At 42.0% G+C, this 12,283-nt stretch overlaps 1 protein-coding gene across 1 annotated transcript in view; it reads left to right on the forward strand.

The window, feature by feature from the left end:
- The window catches only part of LOC147706972 (cysteine-rich venom protein-like), a 229,107-nt gene that overhangs the window by 135,738 nt on the left and 81,086 nt on the right, over nucleotides 1-12,283 (forward strand). Inside the window, exon 4 of the mRNA XM_086925608.1 lies at nucleotides 11,858-11,948. Within this exon, the coding sequence (XP_086781734.1) occupies nucleotides 11,858-11,948 (91 nt within the window). The remainder of the gene's footprint in view (nucleotides 1-11,857; nucleotides 11,949-12,283) is intronic.

Genomic DNA, 12,283 nt, shown 5'->3' on the forward strand with positions numbered 1-12,283 from the left:
TCATATGACCAAGCCTTCCATCTTTAGGAAACCAAAAGTAAAATGAACCAATGAAAAGTTTTATAAACAAGTCACATGACCTGTTATGCGGCATAGGGCTACAAAAAGCGTAGAAAATCCGTTGGCACGTGAGGCGGCGTCAGTAGCGGACCGATGTGCGAATAGGCCGAAGGCAGCACAACGGGCCGAGATCCGGATGGTACCGAGGTGGTGTCCAGCAAATTGCCGCACTGGTGTGGCCATCCTACAATGCTGCGCCGAAAGACGGCGTGTCCAGCTGAGTTGCGGTCACTGTTGCGGTACAGTGACTCGAACGCGCCGAGATCCGGATGGCACCGAGGTGGTGTCCAGCAAATTGCCGCACTGGTGTGGCCATCCTACAATGCTGCGCCGAAAGACGGCGTGTCCAGCTGAGTTGCGGTCACTGTTGCGGTACAGTGACTCGAACGCGCCGAGATCCGGATGGCACCGAGGTGGTGTCCAGCAAATTGCCGCACTGGTGTGGCCATCCTACAATGCTGCGCCGAAAGACGGCGTGTCCAGCTGAATTGCGGTCACTGTTGCGGTACAGTGACTCGAACGCGCCGAGATCCGGATGGCACCGAGGTGGTGTCCAGCAAATTGCCGCACTGGTGTGGCCATCCTACAATGCTGCGCCGAAAGACGGCGTGTCCAGCTGAGTTGCGGTCACTGTTGCGGTACAGTGAGTCGAACGCGCCGAGATCTGGATGGCCCCGATGTTGTGTCCTGCAAGTTGCCGCACTGGTGTGGCCATCCTACAATGCTGCGCCGAAAGTCGGCGTGGGGTGCCCCGTTGGCTTATGAGGTGATGTCAGTAGTGGACCGATGTGTGAATAGGTCGGAACCAGCACAAGGCGCCAAGATCCGAATGGCAAGTCCTGGATGTTGAGTGCCTCAGTTGAGAGTTCTGAGCAGTGCTTGTAAGACTGTCTGAAGCTTATTTGCACCTGCTGCAGCTTCACTAGGTCCGGCGGAACTTTTTGCCTTTTCCTTTCTGCTTCTTTTCCTACAATCCGTTTCATCTGAAGACACGATCAGGTCCCTGAATGTGTGCAGGGGGACGCTATTGATTGAATGAAAATGGCGGCTTGACACAAAGCTGACTCAAGCGTTACTGTTAGTGCTATACAGACAAAAATTGGTTTTCAGTTTGTACATTCTTCAAGTTTTTTTTTTCCATCCAAGTCTGATTGAGAGTTTGTAGAAAAATGGCTTCAGATTTTCCACATACTACTCTTCAACATTCTTCCTAAATGTAACAATGTGAAACTCACTAGGAGAACGGCTGTTTCTGTTTCCTTTCAAAATGCTGCCAACAATATTTTCTGAATGGAAGACACCATCTTGTAGCATAAAGGGCCGAAAGGGGTTCTGGTCTGGCCGATGGTTGGTGGAGACATTTTGACTATATCTTGGACCTGCCCGGCCTCGCCCAAAATGGCGCCGGTATAAATGGGACTCGTAACTCCTTGCCCGCAAATGTATATCTAGAAAATGTTATTGTAAGTGGCCCTGTTCTATTTTAATTACAAAATGTATGTCCACCGATTCCGCAACTGTTAGACACCTTAGTTCTTGCAACCTAATGGCCCGCTCGTTACGTTCCTCTACAGTGTAAATGTCTCCTCATCATATACGATTTCAGTTTGCTCCGTGGCCGGCCCACGTGGTTATAGGCCCGTATTTGTATACTGACATTTTCACAATAAAGGTTTTTAAAACAAAACACGGTAGTAGTATTTACATTGGTAAAGTTTTTACTTTTAGTCACTGTTTTCGAATCAGTAAAAGGCAAGTGAAATAAAGCAGTCCAATTACATGACGGATAAAAGGTTTTATATGTAGGAACGCAGTAAAGATAAATGGTCAAGGGCAGTTGTGTTTTTCATGTCTGCAACATAAAGTGATCGATAAGAATCTGATAATCAGGCGTATCGGCGACTAAGACAGTAGGCCGAATCTCTTTTACTCAACGGCTCCGTCATGGAAGGAAGAAACGCCCTTTTTCTCGAAAAAGGATATATTTTACTTGCAAGACAGTTGTAAATTTTCCGGGAAAGTACATTAGCCTGGAATATTATAACATATGTTTGAAAAAAAAATATTGTTCGAAAATAATAAAAAGCGTAATTTTTAGGTCATATGACCAAGCTTTTCATCATTAAATTAACAAAAGTAAAAGGAACCAATGAAAAGTTTTATTAACAAGTCACATGACCTGTTATGCTTACGTTACGCGCTGCGCGCCGCGCCTCGGATCGCTTCCGGGTGCGCTAACGCGGCGTGTCATAAAACGCATTACGCGACAACGTAGGTCAAGAATAGAGTCTAAATGTCTCTTCCAACCAGCGTTCAGAACACAACCCCTTTCAGCAGTCCAAAACGTTCTGTTAAATGAGAACAGAGGGGACAGGCAACAAGAACCATCAGTCAAAGAGGGGAGGGCAAGTTCTTCTCTTCCGGGTCATGTTGGGGCGCTACCGGAACTGATCGAATTGGTAGTCTATAGTGTTTCTGGATGTTTCAGACTTAAGCAGGCGTCAGCATGAGACCACTACCATCTCGTAGCTCCGTCGTGGCCATTCCACGAGCAATCATGGCAGCCGCTCCCCACCAGAAGCCTGCGGGAGTCGGAGGCCCCCAAGACTTTTGTAGAATCTTCATGGCTGAGGGGACGCTTTTCGAGAATGGGACCCAAGCCCTATCAGGGAAGCGTCCGAGTTCCAAGGTGTCCCAGGGCCATTTTAGTGGACCAGGCCCAAAACCGAAGAGCCGGCCGCCATTTTGAGAGTCCTGTGGCAGCCGCCTATCGCTGCACCGCAAGAGCGGGCGCAACTCAACTACATGGTGAGCGAGACGCTGTAGTCGCAAGAGCGGGCGGTAAACAGCTGAATGGCGGAAGAGGCACAGTGTAGCAAAAGCGGGCGGAATGGCAACTAAAACGATAAAGGGGCGCCCCACTACAGCTTGTCTTCAGGTCAAACGGATTGTGGGACAAGGTCCAGAATTGAAGAGTCATCAAAAGGCAAAAAGTTCCGCCGGACCCCGGGAGCCGGCCGCCTATGTCGGGGGCGATCTCAGGCTACACCAGTGCTATAAGACTTGGGGAGGGTGTCGGAGCCATGCGTCTTCTCCGAGTCCATGGCCATCACACCGCCCCTCAGGGGCCTCCGTCAAGCTGTTTAGGAAGGTAACATATCACATTGTTTTCTAATGCAGTCAGGTCTACAAACGACACTCACTTACTTTGAGAATAGTGAAGCTGCAGTAGGTGGAAATAAGCTTTAGACAGTGTTACAAGCACTGCTCAGAACTCTTAACTATGGCACCCAACATCCAGAACTTATGCTATTTGAGAATGGCAGTGACATCGAAGCATCTCAGGGACCAAAACCATTAACGTACTTTCACGTATGAAAATCTTACTTGGGGAGGGGGCAGGAGCGAAGCGCCCTCTCCCAGTCAGCGCCACCACACCGTATGTTGAAAATCTGAAGCCATCGTTCTACAAAGTCAACCAAACTTGGATTGAAAAATCTAGAAAAATGTACAAACTGAAAACCAGTTTTGGTCTGCATAGCATCAGTAGCAACGCTTGAGTCAGCTTTGTGTCAAGCTGCCATTTTGATTCAACAAAGCACAGGCATTGAAAAAGGCTGAAATTCAGAACTCTATACTATGGCACCCAACATCCAGGAGCTTGCCATCCGGATCTTGGAGCCTTGTGCTGCTTTCGATCTATTCACACATCGGTCCACTACTGACATCATCTTATAAACCAACGTTATGTAAATAGTTTTTTAATAAAATGTTTTACCCTGTTTCTTTGCTGGTGTGTTGTCTATATTTTTAATATTTGCATAGGGTTTGTCGTTATTTTGTGCGGGATGGGTGATGGAGCCGAGCTGTCTTGCAGCCCTCATGGTGTGGAGCTCAGTTCATCTCACTATTTTCGTATTTCTCATGAAGGGTTGTTCCTAATATTTCTATTTTAGCGAGGTCAAAAAGAGATCCAATTAGTGGCCTACTGATTTTGCTCGATTACTTTTATTTTTTTACACGATTTTTCACTATCTGCAAAGACTAAACAGAGTATTGCGACTTTGTGCTTGTTTGTAAATAGAGAATGATTCAAAGAGAACCAATTCTAAAACAGTAAATGCTTGGACAACAATCAATCAAATGGAGAGACAAGGAGGCACGACGGATTACAACGGGGGTAAAGGCCTGCGTTAACTACCCTTCAGTATCTGCAAAGAGAGAGTACTACTAAGACAAAAGAGGGGAGGGGGGGGGGTGCAGCGTTCAAAGCACATCAGCGTGCATAAATACGAAAATGTTTTTATCTATCACGTACTTGACATTTTAAAGCTTTTCATATTTGCTATTAAAAAACCAATGAAATTCATAGAAAAAACCATAGGTTATAGTGGATATATAGTTAGGAATTTGCATTTACAAAACCTTGAAAATTCAATGAAAAAACCATTGGTTTTAGGCCATATATAGTTAGGAATTAGCATTTACAAAACCTTATTTTACTCGCATAAAACCATTGAAATTCCATATATAGTTAGAAGCGCTAACTATATATCGCGCACCCGCAATCCACTGCTGATGATGTCACATATTACATCATTCATGACATGGTCAGTGACATCACTGATGACATCACTGATGACATCTCAAATGACATCACTGATGACATCACTGATGACAACTCAAATGACATCACTGATGACATCTCAAATGACATCACTGATGACATCACTGATGACAACTCAAATGACATCACTGATGACATCTCATTTGTCATCACTGATCACATCACTCATGTGATAATACAATGAACCTCTTCAGACTCTAATATAACCTTACATACACTCAGTATAAACAGACACTCACAGACTGTCACTCATCCATGGAGTTACTCACACACCTAGTCAGTCATGCAAAGAATCAATCACACCTCCATTTCCTCAACTATACAGTTATACACATCTTACTTATTCAAACATATAATAACACATATTTACTCTCTTATATAATCCCTGATACAAGCTCACAGTGATCGATACAGCCACTCACACATTCACTGGCTCTTATGTTCAGTTATTTATATATCTCAACTCTCACATGTATTGTGTTTTACATACGTACTTACTTGCACATGTAGCAATGAGAAATCCATTCACTCACCAACAGACCCATGCACAGTCAACCGCCCATATAGCTGTTTCCACATGCACTCTTGAACTCATACTCCTAGTGAATCAACTGCTTACACATCTATGCACAGAGTCACGCACCTCCCAGCCACCCACACACACACTCAGCCTCCCATTCAAATACTTGGGCAACCAATCAATAACCCATATGGCCACTCTTATAGCTACTGATAAACACATGCAGCAGCTTACACAACAACAAACATAATGATGCACAAATTAAGACAGTTTAGTCACTAACCCATGCACTCAGTGAGACACATTTAATCACTCTTTCATACACTCAGTCATGCACCTACTAAATTCTTCATCCAGACACTTATACATCCACTCATTCTTCAATATGTAAAACATATTTAAACTTTACAGACACATACAATCACTGGATGTTGTCATCAGTGATGTCATCAGTGATGTCACTGACCATGTCATGAATGATGTAATATGTGACATCATCAGCAGTGGATTGCGGGTGCGCGATATATAGTTAGCGCTTCTAACTATATATGGAATTTCAATGGTTTTATGCGAGTAAAATAAGGTTTTGTAAATGCTAATTCCTAACTATATATGGCCTAAAACCAATGGTTTTTTCATTGAATTTTCAAGGTTTTGTAAATGCAAATTCCTAACTATATATCCACTATAACCTATGGTTTTTTCTATGAATATATATATATATATATATATATATATATATATATATATATATATATATATATATATATATATATATTTATACATATGTATACATATGCATATGTATATGTATATATGTATATATGTATGTATGTATATATATATATATATATATATATATATATATATATATATATATATATATATATATATATATATATATATATATATATATATATATATATATATATATATATATATATATATATATATATATATATATATTTACACATCAAATGTCAATCATCACTATAAGATCTACATCACTGTCAATTTGCCTGGTTGGCTTTCAATTTTCCTACTTTTAGTTAGTGGTTCAATCAGTCATAGTTTGGATAAATTGTACAGTGCCTGAGTGTCAGTTGCAATAAAAACAAGGTGTTAGAAAGAATGATTGATTTAATCTCAGCAACCGATGATCTCTCAGAACTGCATTCTAGTCTTTCAAGCACTATGCCATGACTGACAAATATCGGCCATATGAAAATTTGTCTTGGGCCTGCTCTAGTTGCTCCAGTATAGCCGTGACTGCTGGCTAGGTCCGCTCCAGATGCAGGCACAAGCATTCCCAGACCAGTTTAGCGTGGTGAGTGCAACATCACACACTGTAATGGAACAAATGGAACAATTTCAGCCACTTATTGCTGCATCACAGCCCATCATCTTTCACCTACTATGCCACTTGAGACAGAGGTCAGCTTTGTCCACATAAGGGTTGTTCTTGTAACAAAAGAAATACTTCGCTTTTGAAAACTTGAAGTCATATCAGCAGAAAACGTTGCAGATGGTTAGGAGGGTGGCATGATGCACTGTTGTTTTGGTAAATGTTGATTGCCTAGAAATGTTTTGTATGTTAGATAATGCTTTCTGGATTCAAATTGCTATACATTTTTATTTTTTAGATTGGAGAGAGAGTGCTAGACATTAAACATCATTGGCTTGCAAAGACTACTACAATAACTGTGAAAATGCAGTTACAGTGGATTATTTAAATCGTGTAAGCTGTGTACATCTTGTAAGCCACTCATATTATACATAGATTTAATGACCTGCACAGGATGTGTAATAAGCAGACTGGCTATGTTCAAACCTACTTTATGTTGTTTGCTTCTTGCACTTGATTACATTGTTGATGTCCCTGACAAATTGTGATAAGGAGTTTGAAGTTGTTCACCTCAACAAGATTTAAAGAGCGAGGGGGAACCAAGTGGCAATTAGATGAGCATAAACGTCTCGAAGTTGTGTTTGAGGATAGGAAAATGGTCAGGTGATTATACCTTATAATAAGCAACTTTAAGGTTTGGCGCCAGATGTACAAATAGTTTTAGCGGTTGCAAACTCTCAGATTCAGTACATTTGATGATTTGCAGCCTCTGAAAATCTTCTTGTAATGTACTAAAGCAAAATAATTCGAAAACGGTTTCCCGAATAGATATATGTGTTAAGTAACTTTAAGGAGTCGCTGTTTGGAAGGAACGTGTTTAGGGGCCCCTTCAGAGTACCGAATCCTTAAGGAATGCATTAAGGTGTTGTGACTGGAATCAGATTCCAAAACATTAACATTTTACTAACAAATCAAAATTGATGGTAAGCCATTTGTGAACTGAAGCCTTTCACGTTGATAATGCTGCCAACATGTTTTTAAGGAGTAGGCAGTGGTCCGTGGAAAAAGGTTTGTTTCTCACTTCATTTATGGTATGATGATTGTTTGGACTTTCCGTCTATGGGTGCATTAAAAAAGGTACTGCTGTCTAGAAATTGAGTTAATAATTTCAGAGATAGTGAACCCTGCTTGATAGATACAATATGGTTAGGTCAAAACACAGTTGTTAGATGAACTCTGTTCAACCCCTTCATGGTGCAAACGGCAAGAAGGGTTAAAATGGCCTGTTGGAAATGGCCCTTTTTGGAGTGTTACCCCTAAACTTTTTGCTTCTTCCACCTATTTTTTCCTGATCTGTGTTTTTTGGCTCTGAGTGCTTTACCACTGCTGATCAGTGCTAAAGTGCATATGCTCTCTGTGTAAATGATTATTGTGTTCGGTTCTACCTGATTGTAATATTTGTTTCACCAGTAGGTTCCTAGTAAAGTGCCCGTAGTGTGTGAGGGCGGGTAAATCAAATGCTACTAGTGTCCTGCAGCACTGATTGTGCCACCCACATGAGTAGCCCTGAAAGAGGTCTCAGGTCTGCCACTGCGGTGCATGTGCGCAGTTTATTAACTACCAGACCCTAACCTTCCCTTTTCTAACATATAGGGCAACTCTATGGTAGGCCCAAGGTAACCCCCTGGGCAGAGTGCAGTGTATGTGAAAGGTAGGACGTGTACTAGGGAGTGTAACATGTCCTGATAGTGAAATCCTGCTAATATCGTGTTTCACTGTTGAATGGCCCTTAGGACAGAATGGGGAATGCTTTGTAAAATTTTACAAGCATATCTTCCCTTAGGGATAAGATTGAAAAATGGAGTTTGGTATCCTTGAACTCAGGATTTAATAACCCATTTTTTTGTAAAGATGTTTTTTAATTTGTCTGTTTGAAAATACCACTATTATAAAGTGGTCATTTTCTTGTCCAGCCTTCCTGCATGACTCTGCCTGTTTGTGAATTAACTGTCTGGCTTTGGAGTGATAGGGGCTGAGGAGGTGCAGTTGCTCCAGGATTCTAAATGAGTCAGCACTAGGCTGAATAGTTCTGATCTGCATTTGAAGTGGTAGGGGGAGTAGCATCAGTTCCTGAATAGGGCTGTGCCTGCCTTCCACATTATGTTGGCTCCGCCCCCTGTGATGTGTCTGGAGCCAAGGCTCACACTAACAAAGGATGTTGTTGTGCACTTGCAGAGTGCCCCCCAGAACTGGTTTGAACTGGGCTCAGGGCCCCTTGCACAAATAGAACTAAGAGACTTTTGGGGTATAAGTATTAAACCTAAAACCCCTGAACTTTAGATCATTCCTGTAATTCAAGAGGAACCTTTGCCAATGAGAAGAGCTGAAGATACTAAGGAGAAGATCTGCCCTTGCTGTGTGGTGCGGGTTGGCCTGCAGTTGCTGTTTCTGCCAAGGACAGGAGAAGGAATTTGCTGTGTGCTCTGTCCGCTGCTTGAAGGAGATCTCCAAGGGCCTGAAGTGTGCTGGCCTCCTGTTCTGAAGTCTCAGGGACACAAAAGACTTTCTGCAAATCTGACGGTGCTGCTGAACTTTGCCATCTGTAAGTCCTACCCTTGCCGGAGGTGCCTACTTCCAGTTAGAGGGCCTCACAGGTGGTTGTGTGGCTAATATTTACAAGAACCAGCGCAAAGCATCATAAAGCTGTGCAAAGTCTCTTGGAATCAGTGCTGGACAACGCAGAGCCTCACCGAGTCTTGGCGGGTAATGCAAAATCTCACTAAGCAGCTCCCAGCACGATGCCGGAAGGCACAAAGCCTTGCAAAGAAATGCACCACCTCCGGTGTGCTATGCATAGTAGCTGTGCACCAAGTTTTACCATGCATCACCCGCAGACAAGAACTGCCTTGGATTTCGATGCCTCAATTCCCCCTACAGTCGAGATTTGGTGCATCACTTCTCCTGTGTGCAGCAGAACTGTCCCCACGCCTCCACAAGGACTCAGGAACTAATACATTGCTGTGTTTTCCAAAGCTTTCTTTCTCATTTGGCTGTTTGGCCTAGTGAATTTTGACGCATCTTCAGGTACTTTTTTGAAAAAGTCATGCATCCATAGTTTTAAATGGTACAAGTTCTTATAACCTTTTGACAGTCATATTTCTAACTGTGTATGTTGGATTTTTGTTGGTTTTGGTTCTAAACTGGTGTGGTGTTCATTTGTGGTGTTTTCACCGTATTTGCCCAAGTGGGTGAGCAAGGGTTATCTAAATTGTGTATCCCCCTGACCCTGACTAGAAGCAAGGGTCCCTATTTGGACAAAGGTAGCAACCTCTGCCAACTAGAGACCCCCATTTCTAACATGGCCTACGGGGCAATCTGACAATGCACAAAGGGCTGGTCTAACAGGTCAGTATGTGGGCAGTTTTTGGGCTGTTTGTGGGTCTGTATTATAGTCATTGGGACATTTTTCACTGATTTTCACAAATTACCTGCAGCAAGCACAAATGCCTACAGTCTCCCTCCCATACTTTGTAAAACACTTATACAGTGTCAAGTTTGAAACATACACTTTTTGAAAATGTGGGAGCCATTTTAGTTATCTGATTCACTAATGTAGACCACTTTAAATGTTTTGAGCAGGCCTATTTTCTGTCCGAGCTGACCTTGGCAGAAGGCAATCATCAGAGTTGTATGTATTAAGCCCAAGCTGAAAGAACCATTTGAAAATCAATAATACAATACAGTCCAGCCCAGATGGGTGTTCTGTGCTCACAGTGCCACTGGAACCAAGCTTTACCTGGCTGATGAGCCCTTTTCAGGGCCACGTTGGTCCTAGAGTGCTTTTGTTCCAATTCATTGAGGAATTGGCCTGTCAGTTCTGGTAGGGCTGTTCACAGGAGGAGCAAGATCAATGCTAATTTGCATATAGATGGTAAGCAAAAGAACGATGAGTTGGGATGTTACCTTAGTAATTGCCAGTTGTTAGACAAATTACAAGCATTCTCCCATCATTATTTGTGTATTTTATGTACCACCCTAAACGAAACTGGTATGCTCAGACCTGGGACTCATGCTCACTGAGAACTGAGACCAAGCTTGCTTACAAACCCACTAGTATTTCTGTGCTTACAATAACCACATCTGGAATTTGTTGATCCATTCCTTTTAGGTCTTAAAACACCAGGCTACTGAGAATGACCAAGGGCCAGATCTACGACCATCTATGTTTGTGACTCACAAATTGCGAACAATTGCGATTCTCAATTTGCAAGTCACAAAAATTCAATGTACAACAGTATCTGAGACACTGTTTGTGATTCCCAATGGGGTCACAAATTGCATGTCTCATAAATATTTATGAGGCTGTCACGATTTGCGACCCCATTGTAATTAGCTGGCAGTCCCAGGGATGGTGGACTGCTGGGGTCATCGGACCTCCATGTCTGGGAGTGCTTTTATATAAAGCAGTTTTTTTAATGCAGCTGTTTTCCTTAAAGAAAAATGGGATGCATTTAAAAAATAAAAATGTAACTTTTCATTTTCATTTTTTAAGGGCAGGCAGTGGTCCCTTTCCATTTGCAAGTGCTTTACCATGCTTCTGAGAAGGGTGGTAAAGTGTGGTCGCAAAACATTCTTACATAGATTTTACAGTTGCTATTAGGAAGGGAACGCCCCTTCGTAATAGCGAGTCGCTAAACCCTATTTTGCGAGCCGCAAATTATTTGTGACTCGCAAAATAGAGTTGGTACATGTGCCACACGTTTTTTGCAGTTGCAAACAGGCCTAAAACCCCTTTGTGACCCCAAAAAACTGTCATACATCTGGCCCCTTGAACAGTGTCTTGATCCGCCCAGGGCTAGAGCTTCCTGCCATTCCTATTGCAGGACTCAGAAAATCTGGCTGCTCCTTTTCAGAGTGCACAAATATTGATTTGAAAGAAAGGATGGTATTCCAGATCTTCAAGATAGTTTAATATGACATGGCAGTAGTAAGTGGAAATTACAAGGTACTGTTTTTGCGCTGTGTTTAGATGTACATGACGTGTCTAACGAAGGTAAAAGTATTCTTGAATTGCTATTAATGTTTGAAAATGTATTAACTGTCAAAAATTAAAAAGTAGTTGATGAGGGGTCTTATGAAAGCATTATTTATGTTACAGGATTTGAATAGCTATCTTGATTAGAAATTATTTTTTTAACTTGTCCAGTTGGTGGCACAAGCCCGCCCTGTTGAATAATTTGAATTGTTTTAGCACAAAATAACACACAGTAGTAAAAATGGAAATTGTATTTGGTTTTTTACTTAGACATGGAATGAAGAAGCTGCAACTTTTGCTGAAATTTGGGTTCGAAAATGCATCTTTAACCATAGTCCTCAAGCACAAAGGACACGTAATGGTATTGTTAAATCATGTTAAATATTTATTCAGTATCAGAAATCACAGCTTTTGTCAGAGCCGCATTTCAACAGCTAATCTGTGCTAACTCTTCAGTGTTGATTCTGCCCTATCCTGTCTGTTTCTCATTTTAATCAATTCCTAACGTCAGTGCCTCCACTTCCAATGTTAATGTGTTCGTGCCTCCACTTCCAATGTTAATGTGTTCGGTAAGGGTAGAAGGAATACAATGATTTTTGACTCTCAGTTTATCTTCACTATTTCTATTAACCTTTTGTTGCCCTGTCTCAAACTGTTGCCACTAAGTGGCACACTGAGAAAACGAGGAGGAACATA

This window comes from Lissotriton vulgaris, chromosome 6, assembly GCF_964263255.1.
Source record: "Lissotriton vulgaris chromosome 6, aLisVul1.2, whole genome shotgun sequence".
NCBI classification, from domain to species: domain Eukaryota; kingdom Metazoa; phylum Chordata; class Amphibia; order Caudata; family Salamandridae; genus Lissotriton; species Lissotriton vulgaris.